The following is a 26,938-nucleotide window of genomic DNA, read 5'->3' as shown; positions in this document are numbered from 1 at the left end:
TATACACGTAATCAAAAATGTAAAAATATTGTTAGTTTGTCGAATAATATTGAAAATAGTGTTAAAAAAGCCTCAAATGGAGAAATTGGTACACTCATGAATAAAGCCCAAGCCTCTTTTCAAAAAAAAAAAAAATAGAAATGGTGTGTTTCTAATTTTGTGCACTTATTTTTTATTCCGTATTTTAACGGTAGTGTTTAGTTGATTAAGCATTGTTGCTAACTTTTTTTTTTTCTGTTTTTTTATTTGTTTTTTTTTTCCCTTTGTTGGATGTGGTTTTTTGTAGGGGTTGTCAAAGATTACATGGACTTAGGTGATAAAAGTTATAGATGTCTACTGTGCTGCATATTTTTGGTTAAAAGCGTCTCTTAAACAAAGTTGGAAAAAAAATGAACCCATTTTTACTCTTTGTTGCCATCAAGGAAAAATTATATTTCCACATCTGAAACCTACACCGACTTTTTTAAATTCCTTACTTGATCCAAATGGAGATCAAAAGAGTTTATCATTTCAAGAAAATATTAGAGCTTACAACTCTATGTTTTTGTTTACTTCAATGGGAGCAAAAGTTGGTTGATCACTTAGTTAATAACGGATCGACTCCTTACATTTTTAAAATTAGTGGTCAAGTTTGTTATTTAATGGGATTTCTTTTACCTGCTGATAATGAGCCTTCGAAATTTGCTCAATAATAAGTTTATGATACATATAATGAAGTACAAAATCGTCTAAGAGCTTTTAATTCTGAAGAAAACAATCGAAACCTTGATCCAACAATTGTTCAAGAGTTGATCAAAATTTTTTATGAATGTAATCAATTGGTTAAATTTTTCCGAACAGCCAGAGATAAATTTAAAACTCATGGTCCCATAAATTTGACAATGACTTTATTAGGCAGGCAACCAAATGATGGCAAACAATATGATCAACCAACAAGTGATGAAATAGGTGGTTTAATAGTTGGTGATATAGGCTTGTCAGACTCTAACAGAGATATCATCATAGATTCTAAAAATGAAAGATTGAAGCGTGTGACAAAATTGAATTCAAAATTTATGGCTCTTCAATATCCTATTCTTTTTCCATATGGTGAAGATGGGTATAGGCCAGATTTAAAATGGAATGAAAATTATAGAGGCTACAAAATGAAAAGATAGAGAGTACCTATGAGAGCTTATATAGCTTATCAAATCCAAGAAAGAGAGATGTGCTTAACTACGTTGTTAAAAGGAGGTAAACTTTTTCAACAATATTTAGTTAATTCTTATGCAACACTTGAAGAAGATAGATTGGATTACATTAGACAAAATCATAAAAAAAAAATAAAAAAAATAAAAAAATTGAGGAGTGAAATTTACAAAGGAATTTATGATGCAATGTCAAGAGGTGATAATGATGCGAATAATTTAGGACAAAATATTGTATTGTCTGCTTCATATACAGGAAGTCCTAGATATATGATTAATAATTATCAAGATGCTATGGCAATTTGTAGAGAATATGGTCATATTGATTTGTTCATAACATTTACCTGCAATGGAAAGTGGCCAGAAATTATTAGAGAATTTGAAAAAAAAAAAAAAGGTTTTAAACAAGAGGGCAGGCTTGATATAATTTATAGAATATTTAAAATGAAACCTTATGACATGCTTGATTTCATCATGTTTGGGAGGCCTTTTGGACAAATTGAAGTAAGTTGTAAAAACTTATTTTCATTGTTATCTTTATCTTGTTCCCAATTTTTTGTGCATCAACCTAACTTTTTTTTTCTTTTTTTTTTGTTTTTTTTTTGTTTGTTTTTTTTCCTTTGTTTTGTTCTGGTTGTTTTTACAAATAGATGTTTGTACAATTGAATTTCAAAAGAGAGGTTTGCCTCATTCTCATATGTTAATATGGTTGCAATCAAATTTTAAGTGCTATACTGCAGCAGATATAGATTCCATCATTTCAGCTGAGTTGCCAGATAAATTTGTTAATCCTCAACTTTATGAAATCGTTAACCAATTTATGATTCATGGTCTGTTTGGTTATCTCAATCAAAACTCTTCTTGTATGGAGGAAAATAAATGTTCCAAAAACTTTCCTAAACCATACAAAAATGAAACTGTTTTTTAACCCAATGGTTTTCCTGTTTATAGGTGTTTTGATGATGACACAAAATTTGTTATAAAAAAACAGAGTCAAAATTGATAACAGTTTTGTGGTTCCTTATAAAATATTTGTTTAAATATATAAATAAAGGTTCAGAAAGAGCACGGTTAGTTTTACAACAAGATCCACATTATGAAATATTAGCTAATTTAAATTGTAGATATATATCACCTTATGAAGCCATTTGGAAATTCTTTCAGTATTCCATACATCATAGAGAACCTTCCGTAGAGCGATTACAAGTACATTTACCATTAGAGCAAAATATTGTTTTTAGTGGTGACCAATCATTGCAATCAATTATCAATCAAAATGCTTCTAACCGTACAATGTTAACAAATTAATTTGAAACTAACAAAATTTATAACAAAGCGCGTGCACTAACTTATGCACAGTTTCCATAGAAATTTTTATATGATACACGAAAAAAAATTTGGATACAAAGGAAACAAAAAAGGTTCAATAGGTAGGATAGCATATATACATCCTGCATCTGGTGGGTTATATTATTTAAGAATGTTTTTTAATTTGAAAAAATGTGCGAGTTATATTATTTAAGAATGTTTTTAAATTTGAAAAAAAATGTGCTTTAAACTTTGATGATAAAATTTGAAAAAATGTGCTTTAAACTTTGATGATATCAAAACTATTAATGGTATTGTACATGTTTCATATCAATCTGCATGTCAATCATTAGGATTGTTAAGTGATGATAAAGAATGGGCTAAAGCTTTATCCAATGCTATTAATATAGCATCATCTGCTCAATTGAGACAATTATTTGTTACAACAATTTTGTTATGTGATGTAGCAAATCCTCAAATTCTGTTTTATAATCATTTGCAAAACATGTATGATGACATTTTATACAAGTTGCGAAAAAAAATTTCAATTCCTGATATGATTATACCACAAGATGAATTAAAAAATTGTGTCCTGTTTGAGCTAGAATTGCTTTTTAACAATGCATCAACTTCTTTAGACAAATATCATTTACCTATGCATGATGCAAATAGAATGTTAGAAATTAAAAATAAACTTTTAAGAGAAGAGTTGAATTATGATTGCGAAGAGTTGAATCATTTTGGTAATGAAGAAGAAAGAAAAGTGAAGTAATAAGATATAAACAGAACTTTGTCACTAATATTAAAATCGAGATTGTAGTGAGCAAAGTCCAGGTATCAAGAGTCTGAGTTATAATTTTAGTTATATAATGCATTCTTTCTGAAGTATTGCTTAAATGAAACCTGTCTTATTCTATATTATATTCAATATTCATTTATACTTAATCATAAATTTATTTTTACTTTTACAGGTTGACCTTTCCACAAAAAAAAATTAATCTCAAAATTTAATTGAGGTACAAATCCTTTCATCCGCTTAACGTTTTCAATTCAACTTTCCCTGTCCTGTATTCCAAATTACAAATGAAGACTTCAATGGTATGTATCAACAATTTAAACTTTATTCCTTTTTTTTTATTTAATATTTCAATTTTACATTCAATCCTTACTAACATTTTTTCTCAGGAGAATTGTCTGCTACCAATATAGATATTAACTATCTTCTTTTAACTTAATCTACAATACATGACTAATCCCTTCCCTAATCACTCAAGGGTTTACTTCAATATCTAAAAGTATTAGTCAAGGTGTTCCCATTATAGATATACCCTACATTTCATAATAGAGAAATTGTTAAATCTATCCATATATCATTTTTATTGCCTATTGGCTCCATTTAACAATTCCCCTATTTCTAAAGTTCTCTTTCGTTTAGTTAAAGCATATGGAACAAGTGTATCTTTGGTAGGAACATCTTTGTTTATACTTTTAGAAATCCATCATAAACCCTTGAGTGATCAACACAGTAATTAGCCATGTATTAGGACCAAGCCAATAGAAGAAAGTCTTTACCTACAAATTGTTAACGATCAATTCTTCTAAGAAGGAAAGATGGAAATGATGATCGTTTCTCCAAATTATGCAAGTTGAAATAACTTGACGACTTATGCTTCTGTATTATACAAAAACACTGAACTAAACATATTTGATCCATCTTGTATACCTACCCCTTCCATTTTTAGAGTAGGGGTTGGTTCCTTGAAGCCTAGATTCTTTTATGTTTTGTCAAAACCTATCAATCTGGTTTCGATGGTTTTATTCTCATTTTACGCACTACTAAATTAAACAGTTTGCATGATGAGGGAGATTTTGTCGTGCAAATCATTATTACGTTGCACAAAAACTATGGCGACCAGAAAATCATCGCTCATATTTTGTAGCGCAAAGGTTGTTAAAAAAGACATTGCGCGATGAACAATTTCAAATTCGTCATGCATAAAAAAAATTGCACGATGCTTGACTACTCATCGCGCTAAAGTTATACGGATGAAGGTTTTCACCGTACGATATAAAAGGGTACAAGAGCACTTTGTGACTAGTTCGTCTCGAAAAGTTTGTGCGACAAAAAATGTAAGAGGCGCATGGTAATGCGTGACGAAGTAGTAAGGCGCGCTTAATTTTGCACTACGACTGGTTGGCGTCGCGCAAGTGTAATTTTTATTAAAAAATAAATAGAATAAAAGGAAAATTAAAAAAAAAAGATTTCATACTAATGACAAAAAAAAAAGCAAATTAATGAATAAAAAAATAATTTTTATTTATAATATAAATAAAATGTACGAACAAATATAAAGTTCTAAAAGAAAGCAGGAACAAAACTATGAAACAAAAACGGAAAAATCTATAGGCATGTCGTTCGAAGGTGCTTGGTAATCTTGTTGCTGGTTGGGGACGGGGTCAGAGGTGGACGAGCTTGATTCCTATGCTTGCTCGATGTGGAAGGGCTGTGAGGGCGATGGTGCAGAAAAACAGAGGATATGTATTCCAGAGGAACTGAGGGCTTGTACAAGTATCGACATTTGAGACTTGTACGATGCCAGCTTACTCTTTAGGCCAGTGACTTCCTGCGTCAAAGCTGTAACCTAGCCCTTTGACTGCGAGGATGACAAGGCTCTACTTTCCCACCGCCTGACATTTCCCATCCCCCGACAATAAGTCCTTGGCCTCCGACCGAGAGTTTAGTCCAACGTCTCTGTCACGATGTGAAACCCTGCATCCTCAGGGGATACTCGATCGACGTGCCCGAGGGAAGCTGGGAGGCGGACTCCTGAAGCACCGACTGACTCTTTTCCACCATAGTCGCTTGTGAAAAAAAACATGGATTATTAATAGAAAACAATTTGAAATAAATAGTATAAATGTTGAATGCATAAGAAATTACTTACATGAAGGGACTTGGTCAACTCATCCCTAGGCCGAACATACACGTCAGCAAAGACGTCGATCTCCGTAAATTTTGAACCCTCCTGAAATTGAAAAAGATAAGGAAAATGTTAGTAAGAAAAAGAAATTATTAGCGACATTTTAAAATTGGAAATGAAAGTTGTAATATATACCTTCTGTCGTGCCTCCATCTTATAGGAGAAAGGCCTCGAACTCGAATGGTGGAGAAGAGTCATCTTCTCCCGATTGATCTTGTTCACATTCGCCTTCTTCTATTATACAAAAAATAAACGTATTAGTTGTAATTGTAAGATCCCACATCACCCAGGGGAGTGATCCTTATATGTATATTCTCATCCCTACCTAGTACGAGGCTTTTTGGGAGCTCACTGGTTTCGGATTCCGTAGGAACTCCGAAGTTAAGCGAGTAGCGCACGAGAGCACTCTTATGATGGGTGACCCACTGAGAAGTTCTCGTGTGAGTTCCCATAAACAAAACTGTTAGGGCATGATCGGGGCCCAAAGCGAACAATATCGTGCTACGGCGGTGGAACGGGCCCGCGATGTGGTAGGCCCCGGGTTGGGATGTGACAATTTGGTATTAGAGCCTAATCCTGGCTGTGGTGTGCCGACGAGGACATCGGGCCCCTAAAAGGGGTGGATTGTAAGATCCCACATCACCTAGGGAAGTGATCCTTATATGTATATTCTTATCCCTACCTAGCACGAGGCCTTTTGGGAGCTCACTGGCTTCGGGTTTCGTAGGAACTCCGAAGTTAAGCGAGTAGCGCACGAGAGCACTCCCATGATGGGTGACCTATTGGGAAGTTCTCGTGTGAGTTTCCAGAAACAAAACCGTGAGGGCATGATCAGGGCCCAAAGTAGACAATATCGTGCTATGGCAGTGGAGCGGGCCCGGGATGTGGTGGACCCCGGGTTGGGATGTGATAGTAATACTTGAAGAAAATTTTAAAAAATAATAATAAACATTAGTAAAAAAAAAAATGAAAGAAGTTGTAATTAAAAATGCACCACATAGCCTGGCTCTTAAAAATGACCGCAAAGCCAAACCTAACTATCTTGTCGATCCTCCAACTCCTTCAAACAACCCTTCTCGAGAGCGACCTGTGGATCATCAAACTATTGGAAACATTGGTGCAAGTCACTCTTCCACTGCTTGTAGCATTCGGAGAATAGCTGATTGAGGTACACAAACATGTCCTCGTCCATGTCTTTTAAATTGTAGTTTGTCTACAATGTAACAAATATTGTGAAAGTATTAGCAATAAAAAATAGTAATAAATATAAATATATAAATTTTACATGAAAAGGCGACGTTACTTACGAACAATTGGTTGTGCACTGTGTTCTTCGTCTCCTCCGACATTGCCTTCCAAGACTTCCACCGCATAGGGTAAAAGGTCCGTACAACACGCCCAATGTCGTGGGCCAATGCACTATGCTGCTCCGCATTTGGTGCTGCTCGATGTCGCTCATCGTATCCGATTGGGATACAACCGTTGGTCACTCGGGTGACCTTCGCTGTCTTCAATTGCCGACAAGGCCCCCGATGTTTTTCTTCGCTGCAAAGAGATGAAAAAAAAAAATCATCAACCCAAAACTAATAACAAATCCTACTAAAATTTCAGCATAACTGCCCCTATAATTAAAATATTTCCCAAAACCCTAAAAATAACATAAACAATATACGTATCCAACACAATGATCACAACAATTTAATAAAAGGTTTAGAACGATGACAACTTTTTAATTCTTACATGACATAACTTAACAAATTGAACCTAAAATAACAAAACTCAGTTAACATTCACATACATTTTCTTCCTCTATTTCTCCTGAAAGTTACTTATTAAGCATCACAGCTACTTCTCTGTTTGAGGCCACTATTTCCTTTCTCCTAATTAGAACATATTTCCAATTCGAGCGTTTTCAAATACCACAACAAACTTCTAAAACTGGCGACAACTGCCATCCAATACGGCCAATTTTCGAGCTTGTATACACAGGCTCTTGACATTGCTGGCAACGGGCTTGGCAAAGAATTCTAAGCTGACGTATCAAACAATTCCATATAACCTCATCCACATTGGCATTTTTAAGACTCTGACAATCACAACCAAAACTTCTACGACTCTAAAAACTTAGCTTCATGATAATTACCAAGGTTTTCATTTCGCCATTTCCTTAGCATTTAATCTTTTCCACAGCACTACCGTTTCAATTCCATGAGAAATCCATTTCAGTAATTAAGAAATGACACATAAATTAACAAAAAAAATTGCAAAAACATAAAAATTAACATAAATGAATTACGGAATACACACAATTTCGATTTCATGACAATACCCATTTTTGAAAGCAAAGAAAGTGTGAACAAAAAAAGAGAAAACAATGGAAACTTTTTAATCCTTACATAACATAACTTAACAAATTGAACCTAAAATTAGTTAACATGGTAATGAGGGAGTGAATTAGCATTGTATACCTAATCATGTACCCGAGGTATCAGTTGTGGATCTCGATGGCGACATTTGGTCCGTAGTATGGAGGCGTCGGGGAGTACGTCGGGGGCTAACAGGCAACGCCACCGAAGAAGTCGACAATGCCTACACATGTGGGACTGGAGGACCAATTGGGTCAATTGGATTGACCAACCTATGGTCCATCTCTGCCGGAACAGTGGCGGCAAGAGTAGGTGTAGTCGTCGGACTAGGTGTAGAAATCATCGCCCTCTAGGTTCTAATGAGGTGTGACATCTACAAAATTGGAAATTAATTTGTTTCGTGCACAAAGATTTAACTTACCGTACACATGCTAATAATTTCAACTTAAATTTAAAACGAAATTTAAAAACCCTAATTCTAAACCCAATTCAAGTTTGGCAGAAACAAAACTTAAAACTGATATACTATACACAAACTAATCAATTCATATAGGATATAGACCTAGCAATTATAACTTATAAGAAGAAACTAGCATAAAGGACAACCTTACAAGTTTATTACCTAAAACCAAACAAATGTGAGGTGCCTTGGATATCCTTACTACCTTATGTTTAAATAAAGACCTCACAACAAACTAATAATGTGAGAGAGAGCATATCATTATGTACTAGTAAAATCTAGATTTGCATATATCATGTGGGTTCCCATATCTTTGAATAATAATAATAATGGAGTTCACAAACAGATTTCATTTGATTTAATGTGTTCCTATTGGTTTGTTATACCTAATCACCATGACATTGCCCTATTTGGCTGAAAAGATATTTTACATATAAATTTCCCATTTTTTGTCCTCCTTGGTGAATTAAGTATAGCCAGACCCAAGAGAGAATCCATTCATGACATTCCTAAAAATGTAACTTCAAAATTGGGGGGCCAAATTCAACAAGCAACACAACCGAGTCTATCATATTAATAAGGCAACAACAAAGGCTAATACCCCATTATATATCAAGAAATCATGGCAATCAACAATGCAAATCTCTAAAAACTTATTCCATAAATGTCAAGTGTAATTCAAATTTTTTTTCTTTCTAACCTACAATAGAGAACACATCCCACAATATCTTAAATTCCAACATAAAAACCATAAACATAAATATATTTCATCTAATCATAATAAAAGAGTATTAAAAAGGTGAAATATACGATATAAAGATAAATAAATAAAAGGATTGTTGCATACCGAAAAGTGTAAGTGCAATGTTGTGGATGCATAGAACACAAGAAAACATTAACAAATTCCTAATTTAGGAACCATGTACTTAAACTAAAAAAAAAACCCTAATTTGAACCCTGTACTTGAAATTTAAAAAACCCCTAGTCTAAGAACCCTAATCTAACCCCCAATTTAAGAAAACCTAATCTAACCTCACTGCCCAAAATCGTTCCCCTAATTTAAGATCTAAATCTAACCCCAATTAAGAACCCTAAAAATTCTAATTTAAGAACCTAAATGTACCCTCCAATTTACGAACCCTAAATCTAACCCCACCGCCCCCAATTTGAAAAAATAAAAACCCTAATTCTAACCCCCAGTCTAAACAAAATTGAAACTAAAAACTATAGAGGAAATTACCTCTTGGAGAAGAAACGGCGACGGCCTGAGAGAGGGACGGAGAGATGAGGTGAGTGAAAGAGAGACGGACGGAGATAGAGAGGAAGGAAAGAGAGGGTATCACGTAGGGAAAAAAGGAAGAAGAAGGAAGTGAGGGAGGAACGAGACGAACGGGGTTAATAATATAGAATCTTGCTCAACAAAGGCTTTGTTTCTCAAGGCTAAACAATCGTCGCGTAAATTTTTTAAAATTTCCACAAAAAAAAAAGCGCCTTAATTGAATTTTCAGACAGTTACGCGACGAATACATATATTTCGTCGCACAGATATACTTTGCGCAACGAAACATATGTATTTGTCGCTCAAGTGTCTAAAAATTCTAATCCCACGTAAAATTAAAACGCTTGCACGATCGAAAATTTTTTATGTGTTACCCAGTTATGTTTTAAATAGGTTTTTTTAATTTTTTTTACAATTTATTATAAAATACAAATAAAACAAATTTAATTACAAAGTAATTCACATATAAAATGGGAATCATTCATACCATTTTTTTTCATCACTCTATATAATGCATTAACCATGTCATGTGTTTTACAAATAAATTGCCTTAATTTTCATCCGAACTATAATAACTTTCACTTTCGTCGATATCATCATTTTCAGTGTCCCATTCCTCATCATCGATAGGTACGACACAATCGTCGTTTGTGTGCACTGGACCATCGTATCGTGGAATATTACCGAGATTAATTGTGATCGACTGAATCGGTATTTCGATTGAAGATACTCCTTCTATCTGAAATGGTTCTTGGATAAAACTTGTATCTCGGAATGTTTCCGCACTACTTTCCATCGAAGATTCAAGACGTTGGTCAACAACATTGTCAATGTCATTGTCAGTACGGTATTAATCTGGTATAGCATACACGTTCCTATGATCCATCTTTTAAGCAACTTTCCAACCCCTCTCGGCTTTAGGGTCATCTAGATACACAATTTGTTTTGCCATGGTTGCTAAGATGTAAGGGTTGTCATCGTACCAAGTTTTGGTAGTGTTCACTGATAGCAATCCATGATCTCTTTTCACACTTCCATGCCTATATGGGTTTGTATTAAACTATTGACACTTAAATAGGATCACTTGGCACCGGTCTTTGTAAAGCAATTGCACGACACCTGTTAGTTTGCCATATAATTCAATGTTTGTATTTTCAACTCCCTCGGGGACATGAACACCGCTGTTTTGGGTACACAACTTGTCATCTCGTGCAGCCACTAAGAATTTGACATGGCAACTTGAGTACAATTCAACGCGAATCGGTCTGAATGCCAAGTTATATAACTCTTCACTGTACGTGGGAGAATTCGATGCTTTCAGTTTATTCACCTAATATTAGACAAACATTTAAATTTTTTAGTTCAAGCAAATTAATTGGTACAATATATATGTCCAATACAAAACACTTCAAACTTACATATTCGAGAAACCACTACGGAAACAATTCACGGTGTTTCTTGGCATAAAAATGTGAAGAATGTGCTTGCTTCATCATATTTTCATGCTCGTCTAGGTATGACAGTGTCTTATCACAATTGTTGAGTATGAACCAATGTGCTACCTCCATGTCCTTCTTGGAAAACGACTCGCCACAGATCGGATCTCCGAATGGTCGAGCGATTTAGGCAAAAATTGAAAGTTTCTCATTTCTCACACCCCCATCATTATTGTGAGGAGGACGATTAAAAGTTGTCTCAACATCCTTTAAATACATTCCACAAAATGTAAGCACCTCATATGCCACCCAAGCTTGTATAATGGACCCTTCGGGCTTCGCTTTGTTTCATACACTTGTCTTCTGTCTTCAAGTCTCCAAGAAGCCTGCCAAAAGAAAATGATACGATACACATTTTACTAAACGTAATATATTTAATATTGATTATTAAAAAAATGAGGAATATATACATTTCTATTGGATACATCCATCAAAAGTTAACTGGTCTGGTAAGTGAACCATCACATGTATCATACTTGTGAAGAAAGCTGGAGGAAATATCATCTCAAACTTGCATAGAACTTGCACAATGTCATGGTGCAACTGATTAACGTCCAGTTTATATGTGTAGAAAGTCTCGTCCTACTAACATTGGTCCTGAAAGGAGCAAAATCCAAGTGGTTAAGCTGTTCCAAAATATGATCACCGGACCATTCTCTAGTTCTGAGGCAATGCTCTTTCTCCATGTCAAACTCTTTATCCTTGTCTCGCCACTTGTGGTCCCAAGGAAACCATCTCCGATGACCAAGTTAACAAGCTTTTCCGGCATGCCAACTAGGTGTTACGTCTTCCTTGCATACAGGGCATGCCATATAACCCCTAGTGCTCCACCCTGAAACCATTGCATATGCGAGAAAATCATTCACAATCCACATCACTGCAGCCCGCAAAGTGAACATATTGCCAGTACATTTATTGTATGTGCGCACACCGTGTGTCCATAAATCTTTTAGCTCATCCATCAACAGCCGTAAGTATACATCAATTGACCTACCAAGATCTTCAGTTATCAATAAAGTCATCATCATGTATTCTTTTTTCATACATTTCCATGGCAACAAATTATACGAAAATACGAAAATCGGCCATGTATTGTGGTGTTGGTTTAAAACCCCAAACAGATTAAATCCGTCAATGGCAAGTCCCAATCTAATGTTATGAGAATCAGCAATAAAATCAGGGAACGTTCAATTGAACTCTTTCCATGCCTCTCAATCTGCAGGATGCCTCAGGACATCATCATCAACCCACTTTCCATATACCATTTCATGTCCGTGGTAGTATACGTTGACCTATACAATCGCTGCAACCTAGGTTTTAGGGGTAGATAACGCATGACTTTTTGTGGGATCTTAGTCGTTCTATTCTAAGATGTCATTTTGAACCTCGACTCATTGCATACAAGACATTTATCCAATGCTTTATTCTCTTTGTAGAATAATATACAATTGTTTTTGCAAGCATGAATTTTTTCATAATCCAATCCAAGACCATTCAACACCTTTTGCGCATGTCTATGATCTTTCGACAAACAATTGTCCTTCAAAAGCATTCTCTTGAAAACCCCCAAAAAGTAATCGAAACACTAGTTCGACATACGATACTTTATTTTTCTGTGCATTAGTTCCACAATGGCTGTGAGAACGGAAAAGCTCTCGCACCTCGGGTATAACTCTTGGTTGGCATTTTTTAATAGTTTTTCATATTGTTTGAACTCTACATTGTCAATTGGTGTAGGCACGTCATCTTCCCCTTCCTGATAGGTGTTTGTCAATGCAAATGGAAAAAAATCATTTATAATATCCATGACTTGTTCATTAGGATCCGCAATAGGTTCAACATTGTCCACTCTTGTGGCGTTTGAAGGCAAAGTATTGTCTAATTGTTCCCCATGATGGTTCCAAGTATTATATGTCTCAATCATTCCATTCCTTACTAAATGAAATCGAACATTTTCAATTGTCTCCCTTAACGTGTTGTTACACCTCCTACAAGGACACCAGATTCTAGTTGCACCCGGGTTGTGTGTATGTGCAAAGTCAATAAAATCCTCGATTCCATCCAAGTATTCGTCCGCACATCTATTCGGGTTCTATATCCACGTCCTATCCATAATTCCTGGAACACCACAATAACAATACCACAATCACAACAACTTCATACAAAATGATAATGTCACCTTATGCCTTCGGTAAGGGCCCTATCACATTCGGGAATGCATAGTCATGTCACGTAATTTATGGCTACATCAGATTAGATTTCGACGTGGATGAATTTCGGCAACATCTCGATACAGTTCTTCAGGTGTACGACCCGAAGAACGTACAGAGATGACACCGAAATCTCTACAACCGAAACCTAATCATTTAACCATAAACTATGCGTCATAATTGTGCATTCCCAAACTGTCCAAATAATGGGACAATTCAAGAATTAATTGGACCGCAGTCATGCTTTCGCATCCATGCGAAATCCAACTAATCCTTGAATGAGAAACTAAGTTTTACTAAAAATAAAAAACAGGTACGAAGTTAATTTCAATTAACTCTGTACATCATAACACATATTTGTACATCACGTACAAATTTAACAACATAATATCAATATAATTTCACAACACAATATAAACATAACAAACCAAGTTCAACATAATTTAATTAATTTTATATGTTTAAAAAATAAAATGAAGAAAATACCTTCTCAATCGTTCTCCACCAATCGCTAATCACACACAATATCCCTATAGACAACGAAATTAATGGCGTTAGTATGAATTTACATTAATACTTTTACCCTAACGACAAAAAACGCTTACCAAACACACCGAGATAGCTCGATCAACCTAGAGAAGAAGATGGAGGGAGTATTAGATGATGAAATTGAGAGAAAATGGAAATGACGGATGCTGGATTGAGCAAAATCGAAGGGATGAGTGCAGAGGCCCAATCTGCAATTTTTTTGCAGTTTGCCTCAGCACATGGCTGAATCCATATTAAAAAGCTCACTTTTGGACGAATGATTTTGCACAACGAAAAAGGTCTTCATCGCGCAAACACCCATTGTGAGACGAAAAAAGAAGCATTTGTCGCGCAAGTTTACCATCTTTTATTTTTTGTCCTTTACTTTACAATTTATTCTTTTCAACACATTGCGCGACAAAGGAATGTATTGTCGCGCAATGCATATTTTTTGAATTTTTTCTATTTTGGTTTTTTATTTGTATGTATTGTAAATTTTTATTTTATTATAAATAAAAAACCCAAACCTAATTAAACATTAAATTAATTAACAAAACTAATTTACTATCCCAAATAGAAATTATAATTAATGCAAATATTAATATTCATCCACATAAAATATATTTATTCATTAAATTAAATATAAAGTCCAAAAAATCTTATTAAAAAAATAAAAATAAAAAATAAAAATGAAAAAGAAAAACCCTCATCAACTTCAATCCTTTGCCCGCAACACATCAAACTTCCACTGCTGAAAACTCTGCTTGAAAAGCCCATCCACATAAATTCGTTGCTTCTCATCGATTTCATCAACATCCCAATGAACCTACATTAATGCCAGTAACAATAAATTAGTAATTTAAAAAATATTACATTTTAACAAAAATAATTGTTCATTATTTACCACAAACTTACCGATAACTCTCCCAACGTGGACTTCTTCAACTCCTCAGGGACGTTTTTCCAAGACTCAAACTCGGCAGAACAATCTCTCCGCACCAAATTCCCAATGTCATACTTAAATTCAGCGTACGCCTCAGCCAAATTTTTGCCTTCAAAGTACGGCACTTGCTTCCATCGATACCTCACTAATCGCACTACAAGTTTTTTTTTGCCAGAACCTTCTCTAGAATCGGCCATTCTTTTTTAAACAAAAAGTTTTTGAAAACTAGGGCTCTGAAACTGTGTTTATATAACACTAGAACACCTTTGCGCGACGAACTTATTCGTCACGCAAATTTCAAGTTTGTCGCACAAAATGCATCATCAATGCGCAATTAATTGGAAGGTTTGAATGTAGACTGACGGTGCTTTGCGTGACAATCACATGGATTCGTCGTGCAAAGATGTCTTACACGACGAAGTTAAAGTCGCTCAATATATTGCGCGACGAATAAAATATTAATTATTTTTAGAATAAATATTTAAGGTATTATATTTAATACCTTAAATATTTATTCTAAAAATAATTAATACTTTAAATATTTATTCTATAAATAATTAATACCTAAAATATTATTCTATAAATAATTAATGCATTAAATATTTATTCTATATATAATTAATGACTTAATCCATACAATTATTTTCAGCATAAGTACGATATTTATTGAAGATTGTAAACACATATAAACCAAGGATATGGTGCTTACATTAGGTTTCAATAAAAAAAAACCAACAGGAATTGAAACCTAATTAAGTCCAAGTACATAATTGAAACATAATTAAGTCCGAATACATTAACTTATAAAAAAACACCTTAAATTTAAATATTGTCATACAAAACATAAATTTAAAACTATTATTTGGATGATCCTAGTCCATTCCGCAATACTTTATAACGCCATCGATTGTAACCTCCCTCCAACGCATTATCCATTAACTTCATCAACTGTTCGTTCATATCATCATCAAGAGTATACTTACACTGTTAAATGTATATGCAAATAATTAATTCCAACATATAACTAAAAATTTCACAAACTTAATTATTAATCCATCAACAATAATATACTTACTAATACTTCATCCATCACAGCCTTCTTCACATTCTCGGGCACATCTTCCCAAGAACGCCACTCAGCAGTAGGACAATTATTCCCCATTGCTACAACAATCGCATGCACAAACTCAAAATGGTCCCTTAAATCATGCAAGTTGGCGTCGCGTACACTCTCATCCTTGTTCTTATCCGCCATCCTAGCACGAACAGAATTTTCAAGAATAAGGATAATAGAATTGTGAAGAATCAAGACAGTAGAAACGCATATTTATAGGTAGGTTAGGACCTTTGCGCGACGAAGCCTTTGTTGCGCAAACACCTGTATTAAATGCGGCATTAATTCCTCGGATTCACCTACAGTAAATTGTCAAAACTGACAGGAACTTGCGCGATGAATTATTGGTCGCGAAAACGCCCCTTTTCGTCGCACAAGTTTTTCGCGCCAAACAAAATTACCCCACGTTTTCTTGCTGACTTTACGCGACGCCAACAATGATTCGTCACGCTAAGTGTTCTTGCGTGACGAAACTCTTTGTCGCAAATTATTTTTTTTTCTCCTATCTTTTCTATTTTGCGCGACGAAATGTATTTTTCGTCGCACAAGTACGTCTTGTGCGATGAAATATTGTTCGTCGCGCAAGCTGTTTTTTCTACTAGTGACGATTGTTCATGCAAAAACTTAACATTATTCAGCTTTGATTTTATCTTTGATCATCAAATTGAGATCAGTCTCGAAGAGGTTTTTTTTAAGGTATGGGGTCTGCTGATCCTATGTTTACTTTTTTTTTTTTTTTTTTTTGTGATTTGTTGTTTCGTGCTTGACAATATGTGAACCCAAGTTTTAGTTTGGACGTTTTTATGAGTTTGGGTTGTTTAGGTTTGTTTTAGTGTTTCTAAAAATATGATATGATATTTTGATTCATTAAATAATAGAGAGACAAAAGAAGAGTGAAAAATTATTGTCAAAAGTTGTTTCCAGAAAAAAGCGAAAAAAAAGGGATGAATCTGCAAGAAAGTGGAGACTGCACTTTACAAGGGCTTGAAATTTTTTTTTTTTAATTAAGTTATAAATTTTGTTTCAGTATTAGAAATTGTATGAATATGAATTTGAATAATCATTTATTCGGTTTTTAAACAAAATGAGTCTCAGTATTTTGTATTAGTTTTTATCTCACCAAAATGTGCACATACCTGTCTGTGTTGCTTAAGTAAATTGATACATATCTCGCCAGTTAACATTATGTATTTGAAATAATTTTTTAAAATAAATCCCTTATTATACACGTTTTAACAATTGGTCTTTGGTTCTATATGTTTGATAAAAATTGATGCATATCTCGCCAGTTAGCATCATGTTATCTGCACTCAAAATATGTTGTGCTGCATATTTCCTGTTTCATTTTATCGACATATGCACTGTTTATATGCAGTGGAGTGGATTACAATAACCTCATTTTGAAAAGTTCTTCAAAATTTAAAGTGTGGTTTTGCAGTTTGTTAGTTAGGCGGTAGCTGGATTACAATAACCTATAAAATCTGTTGTTGTAATAAGTAACTTTTTCTTCATTCTCTACCATAGCACTGTGGATTTGAATTGCATTGGGTGCTGTTGTTGGTGTTGTACTCTCCATGGATATTTTGGAGGCATTACATGATATATTGCGTCTAGGTTGGCCTTGCTCACGGAGATCTTCGTTAATGGTAAACTATTAATCTCTGAGATATGTTTCTTTTTGTTTATTTCACAAGTGTGGCTATTTATTAACATTTGATCTGCTAAGAACTGGAGATGGTCTCAGTTTTAAGGTTAATTTGAATCATCTATGATTTTAAAAATATTTTGTATTAAACCTACAACAATGGACGCATACGTTATACATGTGGATTGCCACATTATTGTGGTTCTCAATTGATTTATGGTAGATAGTCGTAACTCTTCGTCTGTGTACCAATTTTTTTATTTTAGTGCTCAGGCAGAAATTACAGAGGGTCTTATTTGTTGGAGATTTGAAGAGTAAAACTTAGTAGCGCAATACTGCTGAAGGTGGTAATTGCTAATCAGGTTTCCACTTTTTTTTACAAATACTTTGGTTCAAAAGCAATATCATTTGAATGATGAAACATTAAGTTAGTATCTCAAGCGATATTTGCCACTTCCCTTTTAAATGAATTTTAAGATCAGCTCCAATCCATGTTTGTTCAATAATGTTGTATCATTCATTATATAGTTTCACAAAAATCGTGCATAATTCTTGCTCAACTTGGTTTGATTTTCTTTTGTTTAGGAATAGAATGAGCGAATCACAGTTCTACCAAGTCTTGAATGATGAATTGAACCAAATCATTGAGGCCTCTTTGTCAAGTTAAAATTTCATTCTACTTTTTATTTGTAATGCTCAGTTCTTCACTCAAAGATTGCTTCTGAAGTGAATAAATTTGCATAAGATTAAATAAATTTCCAATCCCGTAGCAACGCACATGTACCGTTGCTAGTATATCTCTATATGTGTATAATTCGGTAATTTATTAAAATATTTTGGAAATTTTGACCTTTTTTTTATTGTAATATTAATGTATTTAAATATAATATTATTATTGTTCTAGCAATAATATATTAAAAAAGTATTTATTGAAATCGCCCTTAAACTTGTAATCCACTGCCAATCTACTCCTTCAACTTTAATTTCAGCCATCCCTTTTAACTTTTATTTATTGCCAAATCTCATGATTCTCAATAAAATATAATTAAATTAATTTAAAAAATAAAATAAAGAAACCATTCCCACCCACTACAAACCTCAAACCACCAGTCACCCTCAATCCCAGGTCAAATTCATAGTAAAAAAACTACTTGGTTTGAAATGACAATTTTGCCCTCTAACTAACGGAATCATGGATGAAATGTATGAGATTTAACGGAAGACAAGAACTTGAGCATAAATAAAAGTTTAGCGAGTAATTGGCTGAAATTAAAGTTCAAGTGGTAAATTGGCAATAGATTACAAGTTAAGGGGGAATTTTGACAAATAGGCCTATGTTAAAAATATGTGAACTTTGTAAGTGTCAATAAAAAAATAGGATAAATTACATTCTACCACTTTAGTTTTGATCACATAACAAACTCATACCTTATCTTTTGAATATTGCAATGTCATACATCAACTTACGAATTTTGTGCAATGTCAGACCTCCATCAGTCAATATGTTAATTTGACCATTAAATAATAATGTGTCACCTGTGAATAAAATTTTGCCCAAGTTTTGATTTTTTTTTCTTCTTTTTTTTTTATTAAAATGGGGACTAACTAGTGGCGAAGTCATAGTAGTTTAGGGGTGGGCACTTGAAACCGAAAACCGCAACCGAAACCCGAACCGAACCAAACCAAACCGAACGGTTTGGTTTTGCGGTTTCAAAACGGTTTCGGTTTGAAACCGAACCGAATAGGGGGAAAACGGTTTGGTTTCGGTTTCGGCCCTCCGAAACCGAACCGAAACCGAAACCGCATACCTTTATTAAATGTTAAATTTTAATTGGTTATTTTCATTGAGTCCATATATTTAGTATGGACTCAACCACATCATAACATGGCCACATAACTTAACCTTTTATTTTCTTTCTTCTAGTCCCGTGGACTAACCAAGACTAAAGAGTAAAGATTTCTCTTTCTCAAGTTTTTATTCATCCGTGCACTCTTCCAGTTCTAGTCTCCAGGCGCTGTCTCTCTCTCCCCTTCAGCCTCATTCCCTCTTCATTCCAGGCTCTCCAGCTTCTAGCTTCTAAATTTCAGAGTTCTAATATGGTAAGAACTATGATTTATAACTTGTTTTAGTTAAATTTACTTATAGATTTGAGATTAATTTTAGGGTTAGGTTTAGGGTTGGGTTTTGAATCAAAAGGGGATTTGGTTTTTCGTTGGTTAGTCTTTGATTTTTCTTCGTTCAAGAACATTAGAATGTCAATTGAAAGCATATATGATATTTGCATATTGTAGGGAGGTACGTCAATGATTCAAAATTTCGTAGAAAATTCTGTATTTTTACCTAGAGTCTTTAACCTTGGTCCTAAAAGGCTCAAACTGCATCCTGATTATCCCGGGGTGACATGGAAGATTGAAAATGTTGTTGAACGAATGGGTTTTAATGCTTTTTTTTTTTTTTTTTGTTCTGTAGCTTTGTCTTCCTTGTTCCTTTTTGGTTGATATGGACTCTTAATTGATAGGAAAAGATTACCTTAGGTCCTTTCACAGCTAGATAATCACCTTTGCGCATCACTAGAAGTGGTGAGACATCCTTCCTTGTGGATACATCTACCCATACGATAAAAAAAAAATTAAAAAGTTATCAAACAATATGGTGTGTTCCCAGTTTCTGCTCTGCTCTGTTTTTACTATTTATTGGTGAAACACTTGGATTATGTATTGGATATAAGCAATGTTATGATAGCATTGAAATTATTGGTTATTTATCAGACCCTAAACTTAATGCCAATCGTGAATTTCTGATGCAGTGAGGCAAGGAAGTCATTAAACAGACCGCATGTTGGGCAAGTCCTTGATAATCTCATCTACAATTACAGTTTGACTTTTTGTGGGAAGGCTTTGGCTTAGTAAGCCAAAAAGTGCTCTTCAAACTGCACTTGTATTGGTTGTGATCACCCAGAATTGTAGTTACTGGGACTTTCTTTATGTTACACTTTCTGTGTGTTTGCCACTTTACTAAAACACATCTACCACCTTTTGTTATTAAAAAATTTTCACATAGTTTGATTTGTAGGTTCTACCAAAACCAAAGTTATTAGAATTTTTTTATGTTTGGGTTTGCGGTACTGGCATCGGATTTGATGTGCTCTTAGTTGCTTCAAGTTGAATTATTTTGTTGTGGTTCTTGTGGATGTGAATTTTGTTGTCATCAATTAGGTAACTATAATAGTTTTTTCATACAACGAAACCAAACCAAAACCGTTTGAAACCAAACCAAACCGCACCAAATGGTTTGGTTTCATTTCGGTTTTAGCTTCAAAACCGCACCAAACCAAACCGCAAAAACTTGCGGTTTTGGTTTTGGTTTCACTCAAAACCGCACCAAACCAAACCGTGCCCACCCCTATAGTAGTTCATTTTTTGAGGAGCCGGAAAACTCACTGAGACATTTCAACCTTCCTCTGGTTACCATCATGTGATTCATTAGCCCAGAAATCAAACTTAGAATTAACCATGTACTAAAATTTGCATCAACAACTAGCCCACCTCATGGTGGCTAAATTTTGAGTGCTTTCCCAATGGAGGACTGCATGCACTCAGCTTAACGGAGATAACAATCTGAGTGGCCGAATTTGAGATCACTGCCAGAAGAGATGCACTCTTTCGGCAATGGGGGCTACCGAACAAGGAGCCTGAGTAGTCGGTACGGTGTGCGACATCTTCATGAGTTCCAGTTCATGTATTGGTATTTTTCTAATCTCTCTCGGGTACATGTTCAATCTCAATAATGATTTGAAAGTGCTTATGGTCGAAATAAATAGGTTTAATTGCTATATTTGGTTTAAAAAGAATCAATAATTAAATTATGCAATTAAGTACCAAATAGTTGCATAGGCATAACAAAATGCAATGCTATTGCACATGAGAACTGGGTTAGAAGCACCAGAAATCTTTGTCGCACATACATGGACGCGAATACGGTGACACGCGACAGGCAGATATGGTCACCTGGCAAATGTCAAAAAATAAGGACACGGACACGATTAGGACATGACAATTAAAATATAATAAATATTATTTATTTAATCATTGTACGTTTATGATTGATGAGCACTTGTCTGTCAAGTTACAACAATCACGTCCTTGCAATAGTAGCACTTCCAAACGACAAAACTTTAACAAATCACGATTGTGTTGTATACTCTCTCATATGAACTTCGACCGATGCATTGCAAAACACTCTAACAATAGTGCATTATTTTAGACTCTTAGTGGAAAAGTAATTTCATGACTTTCATAGAACTTGCCTATATACTACAGTCAAGGTTCTAAAAGATGTAGGCCCAAGTCAAGCAGCGGGCTGTGGCCTAGCGCCTAGGCGGCTAGGCGGGGCTTAGACGGGCACCTAGAGGGAACATATTTTGTGTAAATAAGTGTCTGTTTATACTTAAAATATATATAATTTCATCATAAACTACAAAATAGAATGACATATATTATGAAGTTTTGGAACATAATGAAAACATGAGGAACACACATATAATGTGTGTTCATTTAAGTATTCAACAAGTCTCTTACAATTTATTGAGTAAAATAAAATGCAAGATGAAAGTTATCTATTTTTTGTCTAAGTGAGTCGCAACCTAGGCGGGTGCCTAGGTGGGTTTGGGAGGGCGAGGCGGGTGCCTAGGCGGTCTAGGTGAGTGCCTTATCAAGTCTAGGCACCCTTTCTTAATTTTCTAACGCCTAGGCATTAATCGGGACGATGACCAGCCGCTTAGTGGCTAGGCGAGGCCTAGGCGGCGTTAGGCGGGGATTTTTAGAACAGTGTATATGGTGTTGAGGACCCTCATCGAAAAGGGTGTGAGGCTGCTGAAAAAGGGCAACAATGATCGCTTGATTTAAGTAATTCATAGTTTCAATTTGAATAGTCGCAAAAAAGGGATAGGCAATGGTTATGAGGTAAGTGCGGAGATTTATCCATAACAGTTTAAATGATTACTAGTAAAACTGTTTATTAGTTAAGTAATTTCATAAACGGATATACTCATAATTATAATCGTTTATAAACAGATAACGGTACTCTACCCGTGAACTTGTTTACCTTTTTTTTTAACAAGTTAAAAATTCAAATAGAATTTTTTATAATTTTGTTCAAATTCGATAATATTTTAATTAACCCTAATAATCCCATTAACTTCACTTTTCTGGTTCCTTCGTTCTAATATAACCCCTAAAGTCCTCCATCTCCTAAACCCCCAACTAGTTTCCTACTTCCTCGGCAGCAATGGCAGAGAAAAGCATTGCCCTGAAACTCAAAGAGACAGCATTCAGAGAGCAGCCCTGAAACTCAAAGAGAAAGCATTGCCCTCCTTCCCGCTCGAGGGACTCTCGAGCAGATGTCAAGAACAACTCGAGGGGCTATCAATGGGACGTCAAGAACAAGTACAAACTACAGAACTTAAAATCGCCATGTTGCTTAGCGATGACACCAGTAACTGTGTCGCACTCCACCTCCTCCATGTCGTCAGTCACTCCTGACGGTTAAATCAGTACCCATTTTCCCCCGCGGGTAACACTCATACTCATCCGTTTAAATTGCAGCTGTATTCTCTTTTCTACAGTCCTTTTGCTTTTGTTCCGAAATAGTTTTTGCGAACATAATATGTAATATGTTGAACTGATTACAAGATGCCTAGTTTCCTCTCGACTACTGCTATTGGCTTTCTATTTGTTAGAATTGGAGCATTTCGTGATATGGAATTATACTCCCTCTCAACCTGCTCTTTCACATGTACCATCATAAAGCTTGTGACTCTGCAATACATTTGATTACCATTGCGTTTTTTGTTTTTAGTTTAAAAAGTTGACACAACGACCTCGTTTGATATTGCTGTTTTTTCACCAAAAACTACTTTTAAGCACTAAAAGAGTATTTGATAAAAGTAAAATATCATTTAAAGCTATGACCTTTAAAGAGCAGCCATTAAAAGCAAAGCGTTGGTCTAAAAGCTGCTTTTACTAAAAGAAGAGTCGAGTCTTTTATGAATATTTCAATTCTTGCAATTCCCTCATTAATTTTTTTAAAAGATGTTATTTATCATTATACCCACATTTTATCCTTTGGAGAACAAAGTAACCATCATTGCTTACCATTACAAACAGTAACCTTACAACCACTGCTATTACCACTACTACCCTGCCACCACCTCCACTACCATGTCCATTTTTATCATAAAATTATCATCGCTTTACATTTAAATTTACCAAACACTTTTACACTCTTTTTCATACAACACTTTTAAAAATATAATTTATCAAACACTCAACTTTATTTTATCATTCTTAAGTACGGCAAAAGCAACTTTTTATAAATCACAACAATACCAAGTTAGCCCCAAGTCAATTTTAAGCAGTTAAATTCTCCGAATACACTGATAAAAAGGATATACGAGCATAAGTGCTTCCTACGTAACAAGTAAGCCCAAATGCATACACTACGCTTTCCCATATCGTTATGGCAATGTACTTGTTGCGAGTTAAATGGCTCCAATCGTACATCAACTGATAATCACAATGTCTTAATTTCTAGGATTTGGTTTCATACAAAATGTTCTCAACACAAAACCCACGTTTCCATTTGATAACACGTAGATATCGATCAACCAATGTCACACCCAGAAACACGCACTTCAAAATCAATGGAATTGGGAAAAATTGCATTCCTTACATAGAAAATGTTCTTCATATATATATGCTCAGGCCAAAATATCAAAACCAGGCTTCCACTCCGACAATATATATATATTTAGTAGAACATTACCGTGACGATTACCATTAAACAACGTAAAACAGCCAACCAATACCAAAACTTGACCATTCAGATAAACACACTTCCTATTATGTATCAGGCTCCAATAACCTCTCATCTCCCTACAGAACTCCCGAAATAAGCTAAAGTACTTAATAGATGCGATATGGCTTACCCATAGTAGTCTTCAAATGCAAGCACCTTACCTGATAAAAATAAAATGAATATTTATCTTAGAACATGTTACTGACAACAAAATAATAAAACGAATAGTTCGGAAGGTCAGCGAGATAACACGAAAGGAGTTAGTTCAAAAAGAACCAGAACAGATACTACTTACATTTTGCCAATTTTTCTTCAACAGCGAAACAAGAAAGTTAACGCTCAATTGGACGTTTTGAAAGACCTGCTTCTCTTCCATGGATACATTCCCTACAGCAACTCCCATACAAAGAACCTTCTTCAGTTGGAACTTGATCATTGCTTTTGTCTCGGAAACCTTAGACTCGAGGGATTCTTGGTGACTAACAAGGGTTGGAAATTTTCCTGCACCGTGATACGAACATCAGTAAAAACTGAAAAAGCACACGGCGCCACAGTTCATAACCCCATACAAGAATCATTACAAACAACGATTCTAACAAGCCAACACAACAAGGGAGGCAGAGGACCTATAATAAAAGAATGCATACGAATCATAAATTAAAAGTCACTAATCAAGCACCAACAATTCGATTGCATACCCACCTGCCTTGTTGAGACCAGGACCCAAAAGACGGGGAATCTGCTTAATAACAGCTTCTGAAGCCAAAAAGGCATGGTATTTCTTTGCCAACTTCTTAACCAACTTTTTGTTCTTGTTGAGCTTCTTCAGCCCTTCAACATCCATATAGTCCAACCCAATCTTTTCAGCCTGTAATTAAATATATAAAAACAACCCACCAACTTGAGATAAGTATTCAACCAAAGAAAAATTGCAGAAATTCATCATCCTATCTCGATCGGTACAATTGACATGTAACGAAAGTGAAAATCTTGACCTTTTAAGAAACATAAGAAATTTTGCAGAGAACTGGAATGGCGGAAAAGAAGAATGGAACTGTTTGGTGTTTACCAAAAATAAGTATTGAACTTTGGGAATTGTGAAAGAAATTCCAATAAAAACACACATGGAAGTTTGGAACCCTTCTATAAAGACTTCTCATAAGACTTCTCATAAAGTTCAATATTATGCCAATGTTTTAGCCTCGTAAACCAAACATTACCTCCTCAACATGCTGAGCATCTCCAAGCATGCAGACCTTCATCTTTGGACGAGGGATGTGTGGCAACCTAACAGAACCACTGAAACGTTTGTCCTTCTGAGGATCATAATTTTTCAGCCCAATCTGAAGTTCAATAGTCTCAGTGAAGTTACGTTTTTTTTCCTTGGACGCCGTCATGATGATGGAAATACCCTCTCGGAGGGTATCACTCTGAAGTTTACTGTAGTGAAACGGAAAAAGTCATAAATTGATCGTGGTTTCTGTCAATACTACACTCAATCAAGGCCAAAGAATTCCACCAAACGACGGGAATACACGCCAATTGTATAATAAAAATTCACTGGATAATCACTAAGAACAGGTGAATTCAATTAACGATCTAAAACACTATCTGCTGTCAAATTCAACGTCAATTCATACAAGAAATCCCTGTCGAATTCAGCCTCAGATTAACATTTCATCATTCCAGGCCAAAATCTTGAATCATACACCTTAAACTACTCAGATTGTAGCAAATGGTAAACAAGAAACCAATAATATGCGTTAACAATAGAGAAGCTAAATTAAAAGCACAATCTTTCGGAACCGGATTACACCAACTATTGAATTGCCGCAAACAAAAGCCAATTCCGATGCATAATCGTAATTAAACATACCTCATGGCCGAAGCTTAAGCTGCCGGACCAAACGAAGAATTCTGACCTGAAAAATATAAAAGCTTAATGCTTTATTGGAAAATAAAAAATAAAAAAAAAATGACAGAAATGATAAAGAAACAGAAACAAAACTATTTTGATCTAAATAAAATTAAAAACCCAATTGAGGGCCGAGGAAAAAAAAGGAGTAATTACTGGAAAAAGCTCAGTAAAAGAATTTACTGGGTCAAGGACAATATTCAAACTAGAAACTAATTGATGGAGAATTAAGGGACGATATATGTCGGAGAAACAGAGAGAGATGAAATACCTGAATGTAAGAGAAGGTAAGAGAAGGGCTCGTTAGGGTTTCTGGCGGCAGAGGAGCTTTAAGATAATGGGAGGTGGTGAGATATATCGACAGATAAACCCTCGACATGTGCGCATATGTTATTTGTGAGGGGGCTTTTTTTTGTTCTTCTTCTTTTTTAGGCTTGGATTGGATTTGGTTGTCCCCGTAAGACTGTGTATGAGTTAGAAAATTAGGAGGTTCTACAATGAAGGTTCTTGGTGCCGTAATTATTCTCACTGCCAAAACATTAAATTAAGGTACGGTACGAGCGGAGTGATGCGAACGACGCGAATGATGTTTTCCTTGAGATAACCACATAGGAAAACATTCTTTACATCAAACTGTTACAATGGCCAAT

General features: G+C 35.0%; 3 protein-coding genes and 1 long non-coding RNA gene across 4 annotated transcripts; 1 reads left to right on the top strand and 3 right to left on the bottom strand.

Moving 5' to 3' along the window:
- Nucleotides 1-6,476: 6,476 nt before the first annotated feature.
- Nucleotides 6,477-9,768, bottom strand: LOC126615155 (uncharacterized). The gene is made up of 4 exons (XM_050282914.1): nucleotides 9,543-9,768; nucleotides 7,945-8,215; nucleotides 6,784-7,021; nucleotides 6,477-6,689 (listed from the first exon to the last, which is right to left on the bottom strand). The coding sequence occupies exons 2-4, from the start codon at nucleotides 7,950-7,952 to the stop codon at nucleotides 6,579-6,581; spliced, it is 357 nt and encodes a 118-aa protein (XP_050138871.1). The 5' UTR covers nucleotides 7,953-8,215; nucleotides 9,543-9,768; the 3' UTR covers nucleotides 6,477-6,578.
- A 5,848-nt stretch (nucleotides 9,769-15,616) lies between these two features.
- On the bottom strand, nucleotides 15,617-16,013 carry LOC126615156 (uncharacterized). The gene is made up of 2 exons (XM_050282915.1): nucleotides 15,834-16,013; nucleotides 15,617-15,742 (listed from the first exon to the last, which is right to left on the bottom strand). Exons 1-2 carry the CDS (start codon nucleotides 16,011-16,013, stop codon nucleotides 15,617-15,619), a joined length of 306 nt encoding a protein of 101 aa, XP_050138872.1.
- A 3,460-nt stretch (nucleotides 16,014-19,473) lies between these two features.
- On the top strand, nucleotides 19,474-20,714 carry LOC126615157 (uncharacterized). The gene is made up of 2 exons (XR_007620659.1): nucleotides 19,474-19,617; nucleotides 20,325-20,714. It is a non-coding gene; the product is annotated as an uncharacterized LOC126615157 (long non-coding RNA).
- A 3,494-nt stretch (nucleotides 20,715-24,208) lies between these two features.
- On the bottom strand, nucleotides 24,209-26,710 carry LOC126615153 (60S ribosomal protein L10a). Its single transcript, XM_050282910.1, has 6 exons — nucleotides 26,560-26,710; nucleotides 26,250-26,295; nucleotides 25,594-25,813; nucleotides 25,076-25,241; nucleotides 24,669-24,874; nucleotides 24,209-24,534 (listed from the first exon to the last, which is right to left on the bottom strand). The coding sequence occupies exons 2-6, from the start codon at nucleotides 26,252-26,254 to the stop codon at nucleotides 24,481-24,483; spliced, it is 651 nt and encodes a 216-aa protein (XP_050138867.1). The 5' UTR covers nucleotides 26,255-26,295; nucleotides 26,560-26,710; the 3' UTR covers nucleotides 24,209-24,480.
- Nucleotides 26,711-26,938: the final 228 nt, after the last annotated feature.

This window comes from Malus sylvestris, chromosome 3, assembly GCF_916048215.2.
Source record: "Malus sylvestris chromosome 3, drMalSylv7.2, whole genome shotgun sequence".
NCBI lineage: Eukaryota > Viridiplantae > Streptophyta > Magnoliopsida > Rosales > Rosaceae > Malus > Malus sylvestris.
The sequence above is the reverse complement of the archived record's forward strand: the minus strand, read 5'-3'. Positions and strand labels throughout refer to the sequence as shown.